Source organism: Pan troglodytes, chromosome 13, assembly GCF_028858775.2.
Source record: "Pan troglodytes isolate AG18354 chromosome 13, NHGRI_mPanTro3-v2.0_pri, whole genome shotgun sequence".
NCBI classification, from domain to species: domain Eukaryota; kingdom Metazoa; phylum Chordata; class Mammalia; order Primates; family Hominidae; genus Pan; species Pan troglodytes.
In genome coordinates, this window is record NC_072411.2 from 129,035,782 (window position 1) to 129,061,193 (window position 25,412).

At 45.1% G+C, this 25,412-nt stretch overlaps 2 protein-coding genes across 3 annotated transcripts in view; one reads left to right on the forward strand and one right to left on the reverse strand.

Moving 5' to 3' along the window:
• The window catches only part of IRS1 (insulin receptor substrate 1), a 68,468-nt gene extending 62,618 nt beyond the window's left edge, over positions 1-5,850 (reverse strand). For both annotated transcript variants that reach the window (XM_003309496.6, XM_009444442.5), the window contains exon 1: positions 971-5,850. In XM_003309496.6, coding sequence (XP_003309544.1) covers positions 992-4,717 — 3,726 coding nt within the window. In that variant the 5' untranslated portion in view covers positions 4,718-5,850 and the 3' untranslated portion in view covers positions 971-991. The remainder of the gene's footprint in view (positions 1-970) is intronic.
• Positions 5,851-13,458: 7,608 nt separating this feature from the next.
• Positions 13,459-25,412, forward strand: part of RHBDD1 (rhomboid domain containing 1) — a 194,741-nt gene continuing 182,787 nt past the window's right edge. Inside the window, exons 1-3 of the mRNA XM_016950599.4 lie at positions 13,459-13,629; positions 14,397-14,645; positions 16,930-16,995. The gene's annotated coding sequence lies outside the window, so the exon portion shown is untranslated. The remainder of the gene's footprint in view (positions 13,630-14,396; positions 14,646-16,929; positions 16,996-25,412) is intronic.

Genomic DNA, 25,412 nt, shown 5'->3' on the forward strand with positions numbered 1-25,412 from the left:
GTGGAGGGTATACAGTTTAGCCCTTCTACTCAATGCAAAACAAAACAAATTAAGGCATGTTCCTGACTTAGTATGCATTCTTCTCAACAAATAAAAGTAATTTTACAGAAGATATATAGTAGCCCCCAAATGATATCTGTAATGTCTCAGTGCAAGAAGAGATAACTATAAGGCAGACATCCTAGGATGAACTCCCATAACTCTTAATAATGGGTCCCAGACACATACAGAGTTTCCTGCATATCCTGTACGAGAGAGGCCAGGCCCGTGGGATGGTGGGTCGGTGTGTGAATAATATTTCACAAATCCTGGTACATGAACAAAAGGAGAACGTCACCCATAATTACTTTCTTGAGAGATCACAAAATAGATAGGTACTTCTCTCTAAATACGTATTTCTAAAAAGCTCTTACTCCTGATCTTTTTAGGGCAGGATGAATAGAAATCAATGCTTCCCGCTGCTGTTTATGTTGCCCTAGTATTATGAAATCACAGAACAAAAGTACAGAGAACAACTTGATAAGATCAACCTTAAGGGCTCCCAGAAACTATTAAGATAGTTTAAGATAAGGAAGGGTTTAGCCCCTGTGTTAACAAATATTTTTTGTAGAACTGTCCCTTCCAGGGGCTAACCTAAATATATAGTGAAAAGAAAACTTCAACAAACAAATCAAGCTTCTTACGGAGGAAGTCTACAAACCTCGGAACTGGCATAGGATATATGTTTTAAAAATACTGCAGTAACTACTTCACTAAACGAAAAAGCCCTCCTGTGGCTGCTCCTACATGTTTGTTTGACTCTCTGCCAGATGTCAGTGTGGGGTGAGCATCTTGTGTGCCCTGAGAATGTAAGTGCATTCTCCCTGAGGAAGCAGTGGGAAAGAACAGGAAGGGGCAGAGGCGAAGAACAGAATTCAAGCACAAGGTTAAAAGCAGTTTTGTCTTCTGACTTTGTCACCATGAAACGCACCTGCTGTGATGTCCAGTTGAGCTACTGACGGTCCTCTGGCTGCTTCTGGAAACTGATGCTGGCATAGGCGCTTAAATCCTCACTTGAGCGGCGGGTGGAGCTGCTCTCACCGCTGCCCAGGGGTTGATGAGGGGGTGGGGGTGGGGGAGGCTGCGGTTCAGGGGTGCACTCCTGAGGGCACTGTTTGAAGTCCTTGACCAAATCCAGGTCTATGTAGTTAAGACCATTCTCCAAACCCCCAGCAGCCCCACACAGTTGGGCTGGCTCCTTGGGGGCTCCCCCAAGCTCCCCAGGCCTCAGCCACACATTCTCAAAGGAAGCAGAGCTGTGGCGTTTCACATCCTCGCTGCTGCTGCTGCTGCTACCGCCACCGCCCCCTACTGTTGCCCCCGCTCCAAAGGGCACTGTGTTGCCCACCCGGGTGGCACTGGGTGTTGAGGAGAAAGTCTCGGAGCTATGCCTCCGCCGGCACCCTTGTGGGTCTGCACGGATCACTTTGGCACTCTGGTTGCGGTTAGGACTGAGGTTCACCCGGGTGAAGGCGCTCATGCCCCCAGGTCCTTGTGGGCCCCCCAGCAGGGACGAGTGGGCAGCCAGCTCTGCTGCCCCTTGAGGCCCAGTCGGGGAAGCAGAGACTGCTGAGGATGAGGAGGCAGCAACCATGGTGGCCCTGGGCAGGCTCACCTCCTCTGCAGCAATGCCTGTCCGCATGTCAGCATAGCTTACAGGGGCAGCTGGCGAGGTGTCCACGTAGCTCTGACGGGGACAACTCATCTGCATGGTCATGTAGTCACCCCGGCTGCTGGGCACTGCCCGGGTAGGCCTGCAAATGCTAGCAGCCCCGGGAGGTGCAGGGCCCAGTCTGCCCATCTCGACCCCAGTGCTCTCCTGCCAAGCTGCCCTCCGGCCCGGCCCCAGGTCCATCTTCATGTACTCCTCAGTGCCAGTCTCTTCCTCTCTGGGAGCTGGCTGGAGCTGGGATGGACACCTGACAGAAGGTGAGCTGTGGGAAGCCACCGGGCCAGACAAGTAGCCAGGCTGATCACTCCCAAATTCAATATTGACATATTCCCCCGGGCTCTTGGGCTCTGGAGGGTGCAGCAAGGGCTGCTGCTGCTGCTGCTCTCGGGCCCGAGGTAAGGTGCTGGCCTTGGGATCCCCCAGGGACAGCCTCGTGGGCCGGGCCAGGCGGCTATTGGTCTGAGCAGCTGTGTCCACCTTTCGAGGCAGATGGGGCTGCAGAACCTGATGGTGGGGATGTGGAAGGCTGGGCTCCAGCCTAGCCCCGCAGTATCCCCCACCCAGGCTGTCGCTGCTGGTGGAAGAGGAAGAATCATCCGCTGTTGCAGCATAGAGAAGGCGACCAGAGCTAGTGGAAAGGCGGAGGTGCTGATGCCGGGCACCCTCCTCCGGCTCCCCGGGGCGCTGGGTGTGCTTAAAGGATCTTGGCAATGAGTAGTAGGAGAGGACTGGCTTGTGCTGGGGGTCCTCAGGGCCGTAGTAGCAGTCGGAGGGGCTGCTGGTGTTGGAGTCCCCCACTGGTGACATGTTCATGTAGTCACCTGTGCAAGGTAAGAGCTTACCACCGCTGCTCTCCACTGGGGGTTTGGGGTGAGGCAAGACATGAGAGTGGTGGCCCCCTACCCCGTTTGTCCACAGCTTTCCATAGCTGGTCCCGGAAGGGACGGCATTGCTGCTGCTGCTGCTGCTGGGGCCACCTCCAATGTCAGGAGAGCAGCCGCCGCTGGGGGACATCATCATGTAGCCATTGGGGTCCACTCTCTGGGGATGGCGTCTGATGGGATTGATGATCTGCTGTGGGGCAGATACGCTCTTGGGGCTCATGGGCATATAGTCTCCACTGCCCTTTCGGCCGCTGGGCACTGGGGCCACCCCTGGGGACATGGGCATGTAGCCATCATCCGTGTGGAGGGTGGAGCTGTCTGGGCGGTGGTGCCCCCCCCGACGCTCCAAGGGGTGCATTTCCAGACCCTCCTCTGGGTAGGAGTGGGTGGGCACGAAGGCGGAGTGCCTGTGTCCCGGCAGTCGGCCTCCACTGCCACCTCCTGGTGGGTAGGCAGGCATCATCTCTGTGTACTCCTCAATGGAAGCCACTGAGGACTGGGACGGGGTCTTCTGGTGGTTAATGGTAGGGGATGTGCCTGCCGAGTGAGTTCTCTTTCGGAACCGATTATCCAGATCTGCAGCACTGGCTGCTTCATCCCCAGCCAAGGCTGGACTCGTGCCCAAGCCTGTTCCTGGGGTGCAGCGGTGGCCATTGCCACCCCGAGACAAAATGTAGTGACCGTTGGGGGCGGTCAGGGTGGAGGGCCCCTTACCACCCATGCAGATATAGTTGCTTAGCTCCTCCTCACCGCGGGCTGGTGGGGTGTGGCCCAGGGAATCCGGAGTGACACTGCGGAAGGAACTCCGGAAATCGCAGGGACTGGAGCCATACTCATCCGAGGAGATGAAACCGCCATCGCTGGGGGAACCAGACACCGAAGCACTAGATCGCCGTGGGAAGAGACAATCCGAGGTGGAGCCATGGCCACTGGTGCTACTGGACGACAGACTGACCGGGCTGGTGGCCGAAGGCGAGCAGCGGGAAGCCGGCATGGGGATGGAGCGGCTGTGGTTGAGCGGGGGGTGCAGCCGGGCGCTGCCCCGATGCCGGTGGGCGTGGGTTCTGTTGGTGCTGGGACTCACAGGGCTGCCGTCCACCGAGGCTGGGCGGGACATGGTGCCTTCGCCGTCACTGGAGGCGCGGACACGGAAGGAGCCTGGCTTCCCGCCCACCATGCTGGCCGGGGAGGTGGCGGTGATGCTCTCAGTGCGCGATCGGCGGGTCAGCCCCACCTGGCTGGGCGGGGGATTGTTGAGATGGTGCCGGCGCAGGGGGACGCTGATGGGGTTAGAGCAGTTGGACGAGGACTGGCTCTTGCTGCGAGGGCGGAACTCATCACTCATGGCCCGCATGGCCTCCAGGATGGTCTCGTGCATGTTCTGGGCCACCACAGAGTCATCCACCTGCATCCAGAACTCCCCGGGCCCCGTCACGGCAGAACGGCCCACCTCGATGAAGAAGAAGTTTTCCGAGTGGCCACAGCGCCTGATGTTCATCAGCTGCAGCACCACGGCCGCTGCCTCCGAGTTCAGCTTCACGAAGCTGATGGTCTTGCTGGTCAGGCAAAGGCGGTAGATACCAATCAGGTTCTTTGTCTGACCCAGGCCCTTGGGCTTCAGGATCACTTGCCAGACCTCTTTGAATGCGGGTCCTGGGGGCACGTCACCGTAGCTCAAGTCCTCCCCAGCCTCACCAAGGCCGGAGCTGCCGCTGCAGCTGCCCCCACCACCTCCCGCCCCGAGGGCCGCAGCTCCGTCGTGGTGGCCCTTAGCACGGTTGTGCAGCTGTAGGAGAGCCTGGTACCAGCTGTCTTGCTCGGCCTCGCTGTCCGCCGCGATGGCAAAGTGCTCGTCCCGGGTGTAGAGAGCCACCAGGTGCTTGTTCTTGGAGTCAGCCCGCTTGTTGATGTTGAAGCAGCTCTCAAGGGGGATCGAGCGTTTGGGGGCGCTCGACTTGTGCCGCCACTTCTTCTCGTTCTCGTAGTACTCGAGGCGCGCCGGGCCCCCAGCCTCGCTGGCCGCGCGCAGTACGAAGAAGCGTTTGTGCATGCTCTTGGGTTTGCGCAGGTAGCCCACCTTGCGCACGTCCGAGAAGCCATCGCTCTCCGGAGGGCTCGCCATGCTGCCACCGCCACCACCGCCGCTGAGCAGAGGGAGGCGCCGAAAAACAACCGGGTGGGGGGCGGAGGCTCCTCGCCGCGGCCCCGCACATGCAAACAGGGCTGGAGGCAGCAGAAACCCCGACTCTGAAATCCACGCCGCCCCCCGCGCCGGGGAGGGGCAGCTGAAGGAGGACGCAGCTGCTGAGCCAAGGAGAGAGCCCGACCGGAGTTTTCGGGCGCTTCACGCCCGGCGGGGAGGCAGTGCGTCCGGGGTGAGGGCAGCCCCGATCCTCCAAGAGCCAAGTCTCCTCTCAGCCGCCGCCGCCACCAGGAAGGAGCGAAGATGCATCTCTCGTCGCCTCGGCTGGAGTCCGGCACAGGGAGGCGACAGTCGGGGGTCCCTGCGGTGCCCCTCCAGGAGCGCGCGCGCGCGCGCCTTCCCTCCTGAGTTCCCCTCTGGAAGTAGCGATTCCCGAGGCAAATTAAATATCCTTGGGCAGGGGGAGGCGGGTTGCCAAGTCCCAACGTTGCACGGGGTTCTCCCTCCTCCTCCTTCGCCTCCTCCCACCCCCCAACCGTCCCAGCCGCCACCAGCCGCCCAAATACCAGCTCAATCGCAGAGACCGCGGCGCTGCGGCTGTTGCTGTTGCTGTTGCTGCTGCTGCTGCTGCTGCTGCCGCCGCCCGCGGGCGCGTCCTCTGCAGCCCCCACCCGGGCCCATCTCGGCGGGCGGAGAAAGTGGCTTTTCCATGCGAAACGCTACTGGGCAGCCAGTACAGCTGGGGACCGGCCGGAGGGACAGGCTCATCCCTGCCCCTCGCTCCAGGCGGCTGGGGAGGAGGGGAGGGGACAAGGGCGAGAGGCGATGGGGGAGGTTTGGGAAGGGTTCGGGGAAGACGCCTGTTCCTCGGGAGGCGCTGCCGCTGCAGTTACTTCTCCCCTCCTCCCTCCTCCTCCTCCTCCTCGGAGAGTTGCCGAGAGCCCCAACCAAAACAAGCGGCGGCGTCTGGCTCTGCGCGCCGGCCCCCTCCGACCGCGCCGCCGTCTCACTCGGAGGAGAAAAACACGTGACGGAGCCTCCGCGCTCGGCAGCCGGGCAGCCGCCGCCGGGAGGCTCCCGCCCGGGTCTCTACATTCCGGGCCGAGCCCGCCCCGCGCCCGCCCCTCTCCGCCCCCCAGCCGTGCTGCAGCGGCGCCCGCGCCGACCCCGGCGCAGCGCTAGGACAGCGCCCCTGCGCGGCCGCCAGCTCCGGCGCAGCGCCTCCCTACACGCGCGCCACCCAGGGCGCCCCCGGCCCGCAGGAATCCCCGCGGCGGGCGCAGGCGGGGGTGTTTGGGTGGCTACCCGAAAGCACGAGGGGAGTCTGGGAAAACGGGAGGGGGCGAGCTCGGGAAGACGCAGGAGTGAGGGTGGGGGGCGACGGGGGGGCACTGCGGCTACAGAGCCCCGAGTGGGAGGCCGGGGGGAGGCGGGGGCGCCGGAGCCGGGCTGCCTCTTACCTATCAGGTAAAACTGACCCACGGGAGGGAGGTTTCTAGTCAAGGCTGTTTCCCCCAGGAAATTTAAAAGCTAGATTTCGGCTTCAGGGCGATAGGCCATGGTGAGGGGATCTGTATTTTTTAAGGTTTTTCTAAAGGACTTCTGGGCCAGCCTTCCACCTTGGGATCCCCAGATTTATTGCCGTGAGGTACCTGGAAGGAACAGAGGGACGCCCAAGGGCAGTGACTGGGGGCAGTTATGGTCACTACAAAAGGAGAGCAGGGATCCCCAGGAAGTGTCTCACGTCCGGCGCTGTGGAATTAGTTGCTGATCAAGTAGGGAGAAAATGTAAATATCACCTTTTCTCCTGCTCCCCTTGCCCATCCGTGTGACGGGGGGACTCACACCTAAGGCTGAGGGCATGGGGGAGGGGAAATGAGAGGTCCCTTATCATATTCCGAAGTCTATCCGTGACTTTAAAAAGCTGTTAGGGACCTTCAGAGGGTTCATAAGGCCAAAACCCTACTGTGCAAATATTGGCTGAAATGTTTGTTTCACACACAGCTCCCACACCCATTGAACCACCCTATAAATTTTTAACCTTGACCACAAGGATAACAGGGAGAAAACAAGGATGGTGCCAGCTCAACTGTACAGGAAAATGGGTACTTCATGAGTGGACCAGATCAGCAGCCTGGGTCTACTTGAAGCGCCCCTTTCAGGGTCACCTTGCGGTATCAGTCTCCCCACAAACAAACGCTCCCCAAAGTTTTTTTATTTTTTAAGCTGACCTATAAACAAGCAGTTTGTCCCTGCTTGCTCGCCTGGCACTAAGGACCCACAGAGATGTCACTCGGTTTAATGCTGTCTCATTTTGATGCCTGGCCCGTTTGGGGTTGCCGCCCCTTTACTACGCCGGGACCCTCCTCGGCCTCAGGCTCCCAGGCACTGCAGGATGCTGGCTGGGCACTCAGCAGTCGAGGCGCTGGGCATGCTCAGTGGCTGGGACCCGCCGGGCCGCGGGGGAGCGCGCCTCGGCCCAATGCGGCTGAGGGGCGGAGCGAGTTTCCCGAGGAGGCCTGCTGATTGGTGGGATGGCCTGTTTTTCAAGCCTTGCACTGCAGAGGGAAGGTGGGGGTAGAAGGGTTGAGGGTACCAAGGTAGGTTGCAAAGCGTAGTAAAAAAAGAAAAAGAAGATGATGATGATGAAGGAGAAAAAGAACCATAGGCGCCATTCAGAGGTGTGCGATACGTAAATTAGGGGGATTGGGCATCTGCAGAGGGGCTCCTCCCCACCCAAGCCTGGGAGCCTCTCGTTTCTCCTCTCCCCTTCCTGTTCCCGGTCGTCATGCAGCCTCATCTAAACCTGGTTAATCTATAATTTGAGTACACATGTTGAATTGAAAGCCCTCCCTTCTTTTCCTCTGACAGCTTGGTGATGTGGGCACACGTGCCCACTACAGCAAGGCTATTAATAGCAGATATTTGGAAATGGAAGCGAGGCGACACTCACAGTGACCGAAATTCTGGGAGTATAGAGTGCCTTACAGGGGGTAGGGCAGGGAGGTGCAGAATAAAGAAGCCTGAAGTTGGTGGAAAAGTGTAACTGTGTGCCTGGTTTTACCCTAGACAAGAAAAAAGAGAGATTATAAAAGGGTTGTTTACTAGTAACAATGTAATCCAGATAAGGCCAAAGGGCTTTTTACAGGTTTGATGTTTAGCGCTGGGATGGGGGTAGTGGAGTACTTAACATTTTGTAAGACAACAAATCAAATCCATGGACATTTACTTTTCAAATGGCCCTGTCCCTACCTCCGTCCCTCCACCCCCCACCCCCCAAAAAAAGCTAAATAAAGGTACTGTACCTCTATGGGGGAAAAAATACTCTTTTCTGGAAGGAGGGGAGGGTTGGAAAATTTATTTGCACGTACTTTACAATTATCTTCATAGGAAGGATTTTGATCATAAAAAGCTAATTATGATAATAAACCTTTTAAAAAATATATCTCTCAGTGTTAAAGCATTTCTGCTTTAAAAAACACAATTTCAGTTGCTAAATATTCGATAAAAATTATGAAATAAGCCTCACTGCTGTGACAAATTATGTTCAGACCAATGGGTTTCCTATGGAAGATAATCACTGATCATAGGATATTAGTGCCATTTTTTCTACTTGCTGATGTTTTACTACCAATTTAAAGGTGGTTAATATTTGTTATAATTATACTACAGTAAATTCAATTGTTCTCTACAATTGTTTTATTAATGGGCTAACTGGAAATTCATTTACATTTGGTTCATGTAATATATAGAATAGAAAGAGACGCGTTTGTGGGAACTCACTGACGTAATGCTGAGCAAGTATGGGTATTATTCTGTCACCTAAGCCAAATTAGTCTTTTGGTGTATTGTAATGAAATACACTGTATGAAAAATTTACTCCCCACTGAAAATTCACGGAACAGAAGAACAAGCTATTACCAAAATCTGTTGCTCAATGCTGCCATCTATAGGAGAGTTAGAGCCGATTTGTGTAATATGCTAAGGTTCATTTTAAAAGAGGGCTAAAATAGTGATTTCATCACAACATTGCAACAGCTACGTTGATGTCACTAATACAGTCCTAATTCAAGGAGTTAACGGTTTACATGCTATGGACGCACTTTGGGGCAATAGGTCTACAACTAGCCTTAAAATTGAGTTATTGGTTTATGTATGATACTATCAGGAAAATAATGTAAAATTTATAGATTATTACATATATCTGTAAAGTGCTTGAGTTGGGTGGATGTAAAACTAAACATTTCAAAATTATAAAACACTTTTTGTATCAAAACATATGTTTTCCTTAAGATGTATGGGTCATAACTGGAGGAGCTATTTAAATACTGGCGTCTCTTAGAATTAATTTTGGCAATTTAGAACAGTGCTTGAAGGACAATTGAATGTGGATTTTCTCACTTTAAGATCTGTTTTTATTTTAAGATGGCTCAATAGTAATAAGCATTTGAATGCTTACTCTGCAAGGCAATATGAAATAGATAAAAAGACAGCTTCTTACAGCTTTGATGGGGTAATAAGAGAGTACAAAATAACAATAGTTGATGACTAAAATGTGTGTGTGTGTGTGTGTGTGTGTGAGAGAGAGAGAGAGAGAGATATGTCAAATAACAAGTGGTATTTACTTTCATGATGGATGAAATAACTACTTAATTTTTACAGAAAAGAGGAGCCTTAAGCTTGAACTTGAAATGGGATATAACTCAGATAAATGGCAATTATTTTTTCCCACTCAAGTTTTTTGGAACACCTACTTGTGTTAGGCACTAGGCTGGACACTGAGGATTTAGATATCAAAGACATGCTGCCCACAGGAAACTTACATCGAAAATGGCAGATGAACACAATTGCAGAGCACTATGATCTCTTTTGTGGAAAAAATAGGCACAGGGCAAATGAGATCACATAACAACCAACTGCCTTCTGACATAAACATTATCAGTTACAGACAGTGCAATTTGGGAATCTGAAAGGTGTCTCTTCCCTTAAAAACTTTGTTTTCTCAGGTAATTAAAATCTTTCATCTGTTTTATTTAAAAATATATAAAATAGGCCAATTAAAAGAGAGCTGAAAAGTCACACTTGGCTTGTAAATCGGCTAGATCAGGGCTTCTCAAACCCGAGGATCTTGTTATAATGCAGGTTCTGGTTAAATGCAGAAGGTCAAGGGCAGTCTGAGGCATTGCATTTTTAACATACTCTAGGTGATGCTGATTCTGCTGGCTAAGTAGCATAATTCTAATGACTGATGATTAATTGAAAGACAATAATTTGGTGCTGTGACATGCAAGCAAGGCACTTATACTTTAGTATTATATACATATACAGAGAGAACAACAGCAAGAAAAATTCTACTTAACTGAGGCTTCATTGTATTTGGGCTTCTCTCTTTTCAATCACAGGCATCAAATCTTTCTGGTAAGCATGAAGAGTTATTATCAAACAGTTGTGTTAGTGTTTTCCAAGGTGTGATTAAAAATGGAGATTTCTTACCTCATCCCAGTCCTGCTAAACCAAAATCTGTTAGGGAAGGATGGGCCCCCCGGCATTCACAGTTTAAGCAGCATTACAAGAGATTATTATTTACATTAAAATTTAAGAATCATTGGCTTAAACACAAAGAAAAAAATGTAATTTTATTCTTCCAGAATTGGCAAATGCACAGCCTTAACCAGTCAACAAAGATCTTCACCTGTGGGCTGTTTACTACAGCTGGGTGGAGCAGGCAATGACCCAAACCTGCATGAGTCTCCCAATATGAATTGATTTTCCTTTGAAGAACATCAATTACTGGCAATCAGCTAGTGAGAATCCAGTTCTGCTCTCATCTTGATTTCATCCCTCATCTCTTCTAGAGAACTGAGGGAAAATAAATGCACCAAGAACTAACATGGGATTTTGGAAAGACAGTAATGCCCTCAACAGGTGATTTCAAAACATTTGCTGTTTGAGGAGCAAATAAAGCATGAAATAAACAGATGGATGAGGTTGGAAGAAAGGAGGGAGGTGAAAACTCCATGCCACTGTTTAATTCTTTCACTTCAGAAATTCTACTGATTGCTGATTTGGGGGGTGGTGAAGAGAATCCATAACTGATATTTGTCTAAAAAACTTGGTCCTGGTCCAGGCATAGTAGCTTATGCTTGTAATCTCTGCAATTTGGGAGGCAGAAGCAGAAAGATCCTTGAGCCCAGGAGTTCAAGTTTGCAGTGAGCTATGATCATGCCACTGCACTATAGCCTGGGTGACAGAGTGAGACTTTGTCTCTAAAAATAAATAAAAAGACAACTAGCTTTTTCTTTTTTAATTTTCTTGATTTCCTTAATTATTATATTCTCATTTTCTTGTTTGATAAGAATCAGGGGTCTGCCAGTCAGTTTGTTATCTTAGACAATGCCACTAATGTTTTTGGTCATTTAATCCAGAGAAAGAACCCCCAGCTGTTTTTGTTTGTTTGTTTTGTTTTGTTTTGTTTTGTTTTTGAGGCAGAGTCTTATTCTCACCCAGGCTGGAGTGCAGTGGCGCCGTCTCGGCTCACTGCAACCTCCACCTCCCAGGTTGAAGCAATTCTTCTGCCTCAGTCTCCTGAGTAGCTGGGATTACAGGCATGCCCTACCACGCCCAGGTAATTTTTGTATTTTTAGTAGATACGGAGTTTCACCATGTTGGCCAGGCTAGTCTTGAACCGCTGACCTCAGGTAATCCACCCGCCTTGGCCTCCCAAAGTGCTGGGATTATAGGCGTGAGCCACCACACCCAACCACTGTTTCTTATATTTGAAGAGCCAAGTGTTATATCTAGATAAGCATATGCTTAGAAAGATTTGCAGACTTTACAACACCTTTTGCTGGTTTTGCCCCCTTTTTTATCTTAAATTTGTCTTTTTGGTGCAGTGCACTCTAAACTTTCTAAATTTAAATTTATATTTAAAGTCTAAAATTTGATAGCCCAAAAATGTCTTCACAGTAATCCCTCAACTTCATTTGTTTATTTTTTAATGTGAATTTCAGTAATGATGAATGTCCCATGCCCTCTATTCAGTGGGCAGGATCTAGAGGTAGAGCTAGTTGGTTTTACTGTTGGTCATATTAACAAAGAATTGCTAGGTCACCATGTCCCTCTCATTCTTCTCACATCCCCTCCTCAATTGCAAGGCAAATCATCATAACTTTTTCTCAGTAATGATGGATATTCCGTGCTCTCTATTCACTTGGCAGGGTCTGGTGGTAGAACTAGTTGATTTCACTAAGCAATTCACTAAGCAATTCACTAAGAATTGCTGGGTCACCATGGCCCCCTCATTCTTCCCATATCCTCTCCTCAACTGCAAGGTTAACGAACATCTCTCTCTCTCTCTTTCTTCTTCTTTTTACTGGGTCTCATCACTCCAAGGTTCTTTATTTTAAGAAAGAAAAAAAAACTGACTAGAAGATTAAGGACATTAGTTTTCTGTGGATTGGGAAGATACAAGTTAATTTGAACTTAAGAAATATGTAATTGCATCACTACCTGTGGTGTTGTCTGGTGTGACTCTACAAGTGGGCAGAGGGTTACCCATATCAGAATCACCTGTGGAATTGTTCAAATCAAAGCTTCCTGTGTCCCACCTCTGATCCTTCTAAATCAGATCCTCTGTAGGTCAATGTGTAGTTCCCCCATTTCCCATTCCCACCTCCATGAGTTTTATGTATGCTAAGATTTGAAAGCCACTGATCGGCCTATCTCTAAAATCCTAGATTACAAATGAAGACATTAGGAAATATATGCAATATTAACCTCCAGCAACTGTCACAAATTTGGTCAATAGTTTTTCTGAAATATTTTACTGCAGTGACTTTAAAACTTTTGACCATGACCTGCAGTAAAAATACATTTATAAACACATTGAACATCAGTGCGCACACACACACTCAGACTCACTTATAACGAAATACAACTTACCCTTACTACCTGCAATGCACTCAGATCTTTTTACTCTTTCTTATCTCTCTTTCTCTCAATCTCACACTTTCTCTTTTTCTTTTAATGCTTTCTAAGACCCACTAAATTAATTTCCTAGCACACTAAGGTGTCATGACCTACAGTCTGAAAACACCAACTTTCTATATGAATATTTCTGAATTCAAAAACAGAACAGAACAATGATCATCTCTAGATCCTTGGATGCACCACCAATTGAACTCCTAAGGAGGAAATTCACAATGCTTCCAATGGATTCGAGTTTACCTAAGATTATTTTTGGTACTAACCAAGAATGATTTTTTCACTGCTTTTTTTTCTTAAGTGGTTGGGCACCAGTCTGTCCCTACTAAGCAATGAAATCTGATGCACTTACAGTTTTCATACAGTGGAAATCTGAAGACAGGCAAAAGGCAAATTAAGAACACTGAATGTGATTCAGTTACTATTTTAAAAAATAGACATTTATCATCACTTCCCAATATTATTTCATTGTGATAATTGAGCTAATGTTGTTTGCTATATAAAGTATTGGAGGAAAAGAAGTTAGAGATTATAAATGTATTTAAAATATATTCTTGTAAATTTGTATTTTATTTTTGCATCAGTTTTGGATTGGGGTTAAAGGAGAAAATAGTGGTTTTCTTTTATAAAGAAGAAAAATTTTAAAAACTGCTTACCAGGAATTTAAATTATTAGTTTTATTAATAACATGAGTTTCATAAAAACTAGATAAGATGTTGCTATTTTGTATTTCTTAATTTACCAAACATAAATGTCTTTGATTCCTAGGAAATTAAAATTTTAAGGGCTAATTCCCCTTCATTCAAGAAATATTTACTGTGATGAAGACATGTTCCATGCAGAGGAAATGGCCAATGCAAAGAGCCCCTGACTGGAGGGCATTTGGCACATTCTAGGAGAGTGAGGAGGTAAGTGCAGTGGGAGCAGAGTGAGGAAGGGGAGAATAGGAAGAAGCACGCTTAGTGAAATAACAGTGGACACAATCATAAGGGATCATGTAGGCCTTTGTAAGGACTTTGGTTTTCGCTCTGGGAGGGGAAACCACTGGATGGTATATAATACAGCAGTGACGTAATCTGACATATTTTAAAGACACTCTGGGCTGGGCGCTGTGACTCAGGCCTGTAATCCCAGCACTTTGGGAGGCCGAGGCGGGCATGGTGGCAGGCACCTGTAGTCCCAGCTACTCCAGGGGGCTGAGTAAGTAGAAGCACATGAACCAGGCAGGTAGAAATTGCAGTGAGCTGACGTCGCGCCACTGCACTCTAGCCTGGGTAACAGAGCGAGACTCTGTCTCAAAAAAAAAAAAAAAGAGACACTCTGGAAGCTCTGTTGGAATAGACTGTTGAGGGGAGGACAGGGGTAGTGGCAGAAGCAGACCTCATAAAAGGCTACTGCAGAAATATGATCAAGAGATGATGGTCATTCGTAAAGATGGTGAGAAGTAGTAAAGTTCTGAATATATTTTGAGGGCAGCATCAGCAGAATTTGCAGGTGGTATGGATGTGACATGGAAGAAAAAGAATGTAGGATGACTCCAAGGTTTTTTTTACCTGTACAACTGAAAAGATAAAATCACCATCAACTGAGACGGTGTATCAGTTTTCTATGGCTGGGTTAAGAAACTACTCTAAAGGAATAATTATGAAACATCAACTCTTTTATTATGCTCTAGGATTCTATGGGCCAGGAATTCAGACAGGGCACAGTGTTGATGGCTTGTCTGTGTCCCGGCTGGGATGGCTCAAATGGTTGTGGGACTATTTGACTTGAAAGGCTGGAGCCTGGAATCATTTGAAACATTGTTCACTCATGTGTCTGGCACCTGCGTTAGAATGACTGAAGGCTACATCAACTAGAGTACTTACATCCGGTCTCTCCATGTGACTTGGACTTTTCACAGCGTGGAGGCTGGATTTCAAAGGTGAGTGTCTGAAGAGAGACCATCTCGAGAGTTAACATGCCAAGAGGGACATTCTAGAGAGGAGGTGTTCCAAGAGAATCAGACAGAAATTGTGTAGCCTTTTATGACCTTACCTCAGAAGTCAGAGCTTCATTTCTACTGTATGTATCCTATTGATCAAAGTAGACATGAGCCCACCCAGATAAAAGGGCACGGAACCTAGACCACAGTTCTTGATGGAAGTAGTGTCAAAAAAAAAAAACCAAAAAACTTGTAGTCATTGTTTTAAACTACCACAGATTGAAATACTGTGGCTGAACAGGAATGGGGAAGATGGGGGAAGATCAGGAGTTTGGTTCTAGACATGCTGAGTCTCAGGTGCTTATTGATCCTCTGAGTGGAGATATCAAGTAGGCATTTGTGTATATAAACCAGAGTTGAAAAGATGAGTCTGGGCTTAGGTATAAATGTAAAGGTTGTCAGCCTATGAGTAGGATTTAAAGCCCATGATACTGGATAAAATCATCAAGAAAGAGAAAGTAGATAGACAAAAGAAGAGGACAAAGATGCCAGCAAGGGAGACAGAAGAACAACCAGTAAAGTTGCTCTCTTTTAGGCAGGAAGACACCATATCAGGAAAAAGAGAGTGAACAACTGAGTCAATTGCTGCTGATGGTCAAGTCAGAAGAAGACTTGGAATTAACATAAGATCTAGCATCATGTTTGTGTTATGTATAAGATATTAACATTGATTGCAGATGCCCACAATGTTTATGATCTGACTGAATTCTTTAGTGGAATCACAAAAGTTCAACATACTCAGATGTGTACAGTAGGTTAATAGAGTTTGTAGGGATAATTATGGCAAGATATTTTATATTTCCTAAATAACTTTAACTTGAAAAATTCCTATGAGGACAGAGATACTAAAGTACAGTGGATGCTATGTTTAGTCTCACTATGCAATTTAGTCTTCTTGTCTCTAAGATTAGACTTCTAAACATTCTTAAGATTTTGAGAAAGAGAGGGAGAGAGAGAGACACTCATATTAATAGGAAAAATTACCAAGATATGTCCTAATTTTTAAACCAAACATTTTAAAATATTTTAGACAAAAGTTTATATCTAGGAATCTACTTCTAGATTTATTAGTCTTTACTGATTTAAAATTTTACAAAATAACAAATAATAGCTTTCACCTTTTTAAAAACTATTTTAAAAGACTAATGTAAGGTAATTTAGTGCAAAAGACAAATATCAATACCAACACCTAGTTTTAAGTTGGAAAATGTGAAATAAAATCTTATGTAAAATACATCAATACCCAACAATATAATAATAATGTAACATAAAATTACCATGTCATTGGTGGGACACACAATTTACTAAAGTGTAAAAACCATAACATAACTCTTGGAATCTCTATAGAACTACAAAATATAGTTGATGCTTGAACAATGCAGGCATTAGGAGTGGCAACTCCACAAAGTTGAAAATCTGCATATAACTTTAGACTCTCCAAAAACTTAACTTCTAATAGCCTACCATTGACCAGAAACTTTACTGATAATGCAGTAGATTATCACATATTTTGTATCTGCATTATATACTGTATTTTTAAAATAAAATAATCTAGAGAAAAGTGAGTATTGACGGGGCACGGTGGCTCATGCCTGTAATCCTAGCATTTTGGAAGGCTGAGGTGGGTGGAACACCTAAGGTCAGGAATTCGAGATCAGCCTGGCCAACATGACAAAATCCCGTCTCTACTAAAAATATAAAAATTAGCTGGGTGTGGTGTCAGGCACCTATAATCTCAACTACTTGTGAGGCTGAGGCAGGAGAATCGCTTGAACCCAGGGAGGTGGAAGTTTCAGTGGGCCGAGATCACACTACTTCACTCCAGCCTGAGCAAAAGAGCAAGACTCCGTCTCAAAAAAAAAAAAAAAAAAAAAAAAAGTGAATGTTAAGAGAATCATAAGGAAAAGAAAATATATTTACTACTCATTAAGTGAAAGTGGAGCATCCTAAAGATCTTCATCCTCATCATTTCCAGATTGAGTAGGCTAAGGAGGGGGAAGAAGAAGAGGGCTTGGTCTTGCTGTCTCAGTGGAGGCAGAGGCATAAGAAAAACGTGGATAAATGGATCCATGCAGTTCAAACCCCTGTTATTCAAGGGCCAGCTGTATGCTTAAACACATCCCTGGGGGTTGTAAAACTAATGTTACTGTTGTTTTCATTTTGCAATTTTTCCATCTCGATATAAAAGCAAAAGTAAAGCTAATCCATGTACAATTTATTATAGGTCAACTGAGAATGGCAGAGGACTCATCCCACCTTTGCCACATGGTGACTTTCCCCACTCCCCCAGGTAACCTTGCTCGTGCATGTGGATATTTGCTCAGATTAAGAATGTTTCCCACAAAATTGCTTACTCTCTTTCATTCTGTCCGTGGTTGGTTGTGGTTTATTTGTTGATAACTGAGACTATTTAAAGATTGCCAAAACAAAAGCCATTTCTTTTCTCCCCGAATAGCCTCATTTTTTCTATTCCGTTTTTCCCCTCCTATTAACATTTCTAGGGACTCTAAAGCAGAGCTCAAGATGGTTCAGGACCACGGAGAGCGCAAGGAAGGGGAACTACCAAAGCACTTTAGTCATGCAGGTGGGGAAAGAGATGATCCTAAAATTGTTTTTATTTTTTTGTTTTTTTGAGAGGGAGTCTCGCTCTGTCACCCAGGCTGGAGTGCAGTAGCACGATCTTGGCTCACTTCAACCTCCGCCTCCCGGGTCCAAGCGATTCTAGCGCCTCAGCCTCCTTAGTAGCTGGGATTACAGGTGTGCACCACCATGCCCAGCTAATTTTTTGTATTTTTAGTAGAGACTGGGTTTTACCATGTTGGCCAGGCTGGTCTCCAATTCCTGACCTCCAGTGATCCACCCCACTCAGTCTCCCAAAGTGCTGGGATTACAGGCGTGAGCCACCACGCCTGGCCAATCGTGGAATTGTTGCTGGACAATATTTATTTAAAAGACATTATTGTAAAGAGTAACAGTGGAATTCTGGCTCCTTGAAATTTGAGGGGAATGATTTTTCTGGACATTCGACCAGTGCTTTCTAAGTTTCTCCACTGAATTCTTTCTAATGACAGATGAGAGGACACTGAAAGTAGGAGTAGCCATAAGTCACCAGTGCAAAATGTCTTTTGAAGTTTGCATTTATTGATTGCTACCATTTATGTAAAGTTTTACAGTTTTGACAGTCATAGGGTGCACCAATCCACCATAGAAGAGAATTAAGTCATGCGGACACAGCAGGGTTTAGAATGGATGAGTAGAGGAGTGTGTGCAGGCTCCAGTCCCCAAAGTCTCTAGGACTGTCCTAGAACCTGCAGCTCATCTGTCAATTCTGTCAACTACCAAGCATCCTCTCAAGAATTATCCCCCCACACCCACCTTTTAAATTTCCTCAAGCTAGTTTCATTTGAGTTTTGTCACTTGCAACTGAATGAGCCCTGCTAATGCAGATAGATTCAATTGAGAAGGGGAATTCTAGGCTAGGAGTACAAGGTTACAGGCAAGGAGACAGGAACATAGCTTGGGATTTCCTGGGGCAGTGAGAAAACTGACTTTAAAAAAATGGAATGGTTTCTAAAATGTTTGTACAACTTCTCTGTATGGCAATGGGGTAGGAGTATAAATTCTTTCAGCTTCTTCTGAGGGCAGTTGAACAAGAAGTATAAAAATTTTGAATGCTGATAGCATTTGACCTAGCAATTCCACCTCTAGAAATAAATTCTACAGTAGTAATCTTAAAAACATATTCACTGAAATGTTATTTTCTCATAGAAAATGTCGAAACAACATATGTGTCCATCAATAGAGAACTTGCTAAATGATTTATACTACCTTTACATATTGAAATATGCATAGCCATGGAAGATAATTTAGTAGATCTATATGTCCCATTATGGAACAATCCCCATGGAGCAGAACTGTATCATAGATGTTCTCTCTCTCTCTCTCTTTTTTTTTTTGGAAAGCACATGTATGCTTTTATATACACAGAAAAATTCTAGAATGGCAAACAAGATATCTTTGCAATAGTTTTTTTCTGGGAGGGGACTCATTTTAAAAAATTCTCCCATATTGCTTGTTTTGTTTTGTTAAACACATCCATGTATTCCTACTTGGGTTAAGCCATGATAACTAAATATGATTAAAGTTCAGAACAATAAAAACCTTAGAGATGTATACGTAAATATCACTTGCTTAGGAATTTCTAGGTAGGTACTATTTTAAGCCCTCTACATATATTATTTCATTCAATCCTTGGAGCAACTCTAGGAGGGAGGTGTTATCCTCTAATTGCAGATGAGGTTGATGAAGCTTAAAGAGTAATGATGCCTTGAGTCCATCCTCTGGCTCCAAAGCCCTTGTATTTAACTGTTCTCCCTTTTGCATCCCTGTGCTAAAGTGACTTTGCTATAATATCCACAAGGAAGAATTTCTGTGTAAAAACTAGATTTCCTTGCAGGCAGTCTATCAGTGATATCCAATAAAGACTCAATAATGGCTAACAATACAAACCACACACACAAGAAAAACTTCTCCTTTTGTACCAGGTACTTAGATTAGGTGTAGTGGTTTTCTTAAACTGATTATCGAGGTAAACACTACCTCATACATTTCAGCAGAGAGCAGTGGTTTCTCTCTCCAGCAGTGGGAGCCATTGAATCAGGACAATGCCACACCGTTGGGCTTTCATGTTAGATAGATCACTCTTGTGGTTTTGGGGGATGGCATTATAAGAGAGGAGACTGGAGACAGGGGGGCTATTGTCATGCAGATTTGTTGGATGTCCACCCAGCATTCACTTTTTCCATCTTTTGCCAGGGGTACACTACACAATATCACCAGTCATTTCATAGAATGGCAATTAGATTAGGCTTAGGTCTGCACTGCCTTCCTTCACTCAGCTCTGTCACTTGCCATCATTGTAAATGCTGACAACTTAGTGCCTTTCATGCTTCAAGTATCAATAAGATAAGAATAGTAATAGTATCACATTGAATTATTGTGGAGTTTTGAAGAGATGATACTTGTGTTATCAGTGCTCAATAAATATTAGCTGTCCTCTTCCTTATTGTTGTTGTCCTCAACTATGTATTTTAAATGGGATTAGTCACACCACTCCTCGTGTCCCCCACCCATTAATACCTGACTCCTTTGCAAAACAAAGCTTAGCATATGGTGGTGGGGATTACAAAATCGTTACAGAAATTTCATATGTAAAAAAGGGGCAAGAGTTGGTCAGTTTGACACTTCCTTAACCTATTTTATTTTTCTTAAATATTACAGTATCACCAGATATACTTTCTATTTATTTCTTCTCTGAGAGTATGCAATTTGTCTGATTTGTTGCCTGCTGTTTTTGGGTGAGTGATAAATATGAGTTCTATATAGGGGGTGAAGAAAGCATTCCATGAGTGGGACTGTATGAACAATGGAGAAAAGTCATGAAGGAAAGATGGCATTCCATGTGGACTGGAGTAAAGTGAACATGATGTCTTGTCTATAAGGGGGATCATACATTTAAAGCATTCAGCAACCTGTAACCAACACAACAGTCATTCCAAGAAGAAGAGAGTATGAGCTTTTAGAGGGGAAGAAAATTATCCTCTTCCCTTGAGAAGCATTCAGAGCATCTAGTATCACACTTGGGATATAGCAGGCATTTGGTACTCAATTAAAGAATAGAATGTGATTAAATAACTTTGAGGGCCCACATGGATGACTTAGAATACGGATCAAAAGTTTGGACTTATCTTGTCAGTAATGAGGAGCCTTTGGTATGATCAACAGGAGAAGTAACATAAGCACATCTGAGATATAGAGTAAAATGGAAACCTTGAGCAAAGGTAGGCTAGTTAGGAGTCTGTTTCAATAGACCAAAGGAGATGGAGAGCATGAGGGGCTCAGTTAGTCTTGTGGTGGTGGAAATAAAGAGGAAAAAGCAGGTGCAGAAAACATTCAGAGGAGGAAACAATGGGCTGTTGAAACAAATTGGATATTTGGGACAATAGCAAGAGAAAAGTCAAAGATAACTGGGATTTTAATCCTGAGCAACTGGTAGGCTAGTGAGACATCTAATCACTCTCCCCGTCTCCTTCCCTGAAAGTTAATTACTCACAGAAAAAGCATTAGCCAGAAGTCAGCATGTTTACATCAGTTCCTTAACCCTGCAAGTCCACACTGGTGATGCAGGTGGCCAAGACAGGTGCTGCACACACTGGATTACAGCATGGAAGAGGAGCCCAGGGTCATGGAGGCACCCAGCAAGTGGCAAAATATGGGCACCTTGACCTACTGGGTTGCCTATGTGACCAGCTACAGATGCTGCTCAGTATCAGGAGCTGGAGCTGCCTGCAATCTGGCCACTCAGCAAGAATTTTCAGAGACTGTTTCTATCCCATAGTGGATGCTCCATCCAACACCATTCTTTTAAAGTGCGCACATCTGATCACTTTCCAAGTATAAATAGCCTGAATTTATTTTCCTTTCTTTACCAAAATCCAACCTAAGTAATTTTTTTCTTTCCATACTCCTTATTCATGAACTCTAACTGTTGGTAACTTTGAGAGCATTGGTCATCTTAATTTCTTACCGCTAATGACATGACAAGTTAATTTCTGCAATAAGAACAGCTAAAATTATTTTTATATCTTCTAACATAATATTTTGTCATGAATGCTTTCCTAGAATCTTCCTTCTGGAATCCCACTTTTTATGTAGTTTGGAGATTCTCTTTTCTAAAATAAAGATTAGCATGTAAGATAATAAAGTTATTATATATTTCATCCAAACTGTAAAAATACATTGAATATTTTACTTCTTAATTCCTCTAGGTAATGTAAAAGTATTTTAGACAGTTTTATATTGTATTAATTGAGGCATATCAAAGTTGATTGATTTCTAAAGACTGTGAACTTAACCCACATAAGAGGAGGCAAAAGTAAAGATTAGAACTTGCCATTTCTATTCCAGTCCATTAATTCTAGCTTAAGCTATTTCTGATAAGTGTGTACTCTGGAGGGAAAAAAATGTTATTTGAAGAGTGGCCACTATACTTGTTTCTGGCAAAACTAAAGTTTTAAAATTCCAGTTCCTCAACAAATGGAAGATGGAATTTTCCAGTTCTTCAAAGTATGATTTTTAGGACTTGCTACTAAAGGTTAAATTTTCTCTCTCTATTATAACATATTCATGGATCCTTTAGACATTAAAGTAAAGTTGGAGTGGAAGAGTAGAAAATAACAGAATCTATTTATAGCTTTAGGTTTTCTTATGAATTGCCCCCTGCTCTGTCTCTAGTTTGTGACATGATGCTGATAGCATGTCTGTTAGTGTGTAGGTGACACTGCCTTCAGCTAGAAGCTGGATTCAACAACATTAGGCTGACTTGCAGGCTACAATGCCTCTGACTAAGGTCATCACATCTGGCACCAGATTTGATGTCAGGAGCTGATGTTCTTTTCACCTTCTTCCCCCATGAACTTCTTAACTTAGTATTTCTAAGGATATTATACAGTGGCATCGTGCTGACTTAGGCTAGGCAGTGACAAATTTAATGTTACTTCACCTCTGCCAGGGTGAATTCAAGACCCATCACCGTGCCCAGAAACCCAATAGCATATTTGAATATTCTGAACTGCAAACCTGGTTGCATTAACAAGAATAGTATGGGAATGGTGGCAAAAAAAAAAAAAAACAAGTTGTGCAATAAATTATCAGTTTATTTTCTGGAGAAGGTTACTTTGAAGGTCACAAATTTCTTCTGTCTAAGGATCCTTGGAATGGTTTAAGAAACAGCCTACTTATGGTCAAAGTTAAGAAATGAATAATCTCTTAAACTATGCCCCATATCCAAGACTCTGTTGTTTACAGATTATACCAAGAAAATATAAAACATAGGTCTAGGCCAGGCACAGTGGCTCACGCTTGTAATCCCAGCACTTTGGCGGGCCAAGGTGGGTGGATCACCTGAGGTTAGGAGTTCGAGACCGGCCTGACCAACATGGTAAAACCCTGTCTCTACTAAAAATACAAAAATTAGCTGTGCATGGTGGCAGGCACCTGTAATTCCAGCTACTCGGGAGGCTGAGGCAGGAGAATCATTCGAGTCCAGGAGGCAAAGGTTGCAGGGGGCCAAGATCGCACCATTGCGCCAGCCTTGGTGACAGCGCAAGACGCCATCTCAAAAAAACCACACACACACGTCTAATACCTTTTTCTGAGGGACAACTTGCATTTTAGTTCATTTCTCACTGAAGCAAAATAACAATTTACATTTAAATTGTGGTTTTCCTTAAACATAAGAAAATGTATAGTTCTTGAACACACCAGTCTATTGGCATTTTCTACAGCTAATGCTTCCAGTGTCTAAAGTGGTGTGACATCATCTATACCACCTTCATTATACTATTTTTGTCCTGTGTAGGTGTGCATAGTGAGCTATATACGCCTAGTAATATGTTTATTCCTTGTGTTTAAGAGCAGGCAACGTCAGAAGTTATACTAATTCTTTGGGGATGAGTTCATTGGTCAGTGTCATCAAATAACTTTTCTGAGAGCTAAAAATTAGTCCAATTATTGGCTTAACCAAAATGCCTAGGGTGTTACGGTAAATGATTGTTCAGTTCAGTCACAGACAGTTGATCTGGTAGGCCTAGTTGCTGGTGTTCTAATTAATGCCTTATAGTAGTCAATCAAAAATAACTGGGCACCGATCAGGTACATTACACTGATACTCAGCAGGGAACCAAGAGGAAATAACCCACTAAGGCATTAGCTAAATGAAAAGCAACCATAAACTGGAAGCTAATGAGGTAGACATTTGTCATTATGAAGTATCAACCTGAAACTATGTAATTGAACAACCCAAATACACAGATGAGTTCTGAATCACCCAACCAAGCAGGGATCCAAAGGATCCCAAATTTGCCCTGTTTAAACGGAGCTGTCTCTGCCTGGAAGAATAGGGAAGATAATAGAAGTTAAGGCTGGCAGTTAAATGACATTGAAGCCAGTATATTCTCAAAGAGAGAAACTCCACTCATGTTTATGTGTGAATCATTTGGGGATTGGGGTGCTCACGCAAAGTTAGATTCCTAGGATCCGCATGAGACCTAATAAATAAAAAATCCAGCATGCACCTTTTTAACAAGCTCTTCAGTGAATTCCGCAGTCAGTGGTTTACAGTTCACATGTTGACAGATACCCTTTATGGTTTCACATAGATCCCTAGGTCTTTCCTGTTTGTATTGGTAAAGTCTAACTTAACTGGATTGTTAAGGTTATACAAAGGCTAGTTTAAAGGTATAGTAATTCAGAATGATATGATAATTTGGAGGGCATTATTTCTCCTATTACTTGTTTGAATCAGGAGTTGCAAACTTCTGGCCTGCTGGCCAGATGTGGTTGGTCCATCTATAGTCTTTTAAGTGGTCCAAACAGTATTTTTTTTTTTTTTTTTTTTTTGAGATGGAGTCTCACTCTGTCGCCCAGGCTGGAGTGCAGTGGCGCGGTCTCGGCTCACTGCAACCTCTGCCCTCATGTTCACACCATTCTCCTGCCTCAGCCTCCTGAGTAGCTGGGACTACAGGTGCCCGCCACCACACCTGGCTAATTTTTTTTTGGGTATTTTTTTAGTAGAGATGGGGTTTCACTGTGTTAGCCAGGATGGTCTTGATCTCCTGACCTCGTGATCTGCTCACCTCGGCCTCCCAAAGTGCTGGGATTACAGGTGTGAGCCACTGCACCCAGCTCAGTATTTTTTAAATTATTTGCCAACGTTAAACATTAGAAGATGATACAGCAAAATCTGAAATTCTAGTTTCTCTTTAAAAATCAGATGACCTGGCCAGGTGCGGTGGCTCACACCTGTAATCCCAGCACTTTGGGAGGCCGAGGCGGGTGGATCAGAAGGTCAGGCGTTTGAAACCAGCCTGGCCAACATGGTGAAACCCCGTCTCTCCTAAAAATACAAAAGTTAGCCAGGTGTGGTGGCGGGCACCTGTAATCCTAGCTACTTGGGAGGCTGAGGCAGGAGAATCACTTGAACCCGGGAGGTGGAGGTTGCAGTGAGATGAGATTGCGCCATTGCACTCCAGCCTGGGCAACAAGAGTGAGAATCCATCTCAAAACAAAAACAAAAACAAAAACAAAAACAAAAACAAAAAACAGATGACCTGAGAGCACTGAGCCATGATTTCTACAAGACCTCAGTCAGCTAGAATTGAAAAGCAGCTGCCCCTTTCAATGTGTAGTTTTCCATAGTCCCATGACTCCAGATCATTTCCCTGACACCATGGCCAAATGTCAGGTGCCATTTGTCACCACGATGCTTCAGATGCTCTCTTCCACCCGGCCCACTTGACTCGTTTATATCACCTGCCTATATCCTCTAGGCACTTGAGTTTATGACCCCTGTCTTAACGGTACTTCAAAACCAATTGCTTTTGAACAGTATTTGATGATGAAGACAGATATTCCACATTCAGACTTATTCTGATGCATTCCCCTGGGATCCACATACTATGCTCCTGGGCAGAATCTGGGCTAATTCATTTAAAGAATGCTCATTAATCAAAAGAAAGTCCAATCTAACTCAAGTCTTTCTAGGAGACTACACAATTTGCCATGTCTAATTGATGTACATATTTTATTTTCTATTTTCTACAGCGAAAGGAAAGATACTGCTTAAGAGGCTGTTGTTTTACAGAAAAC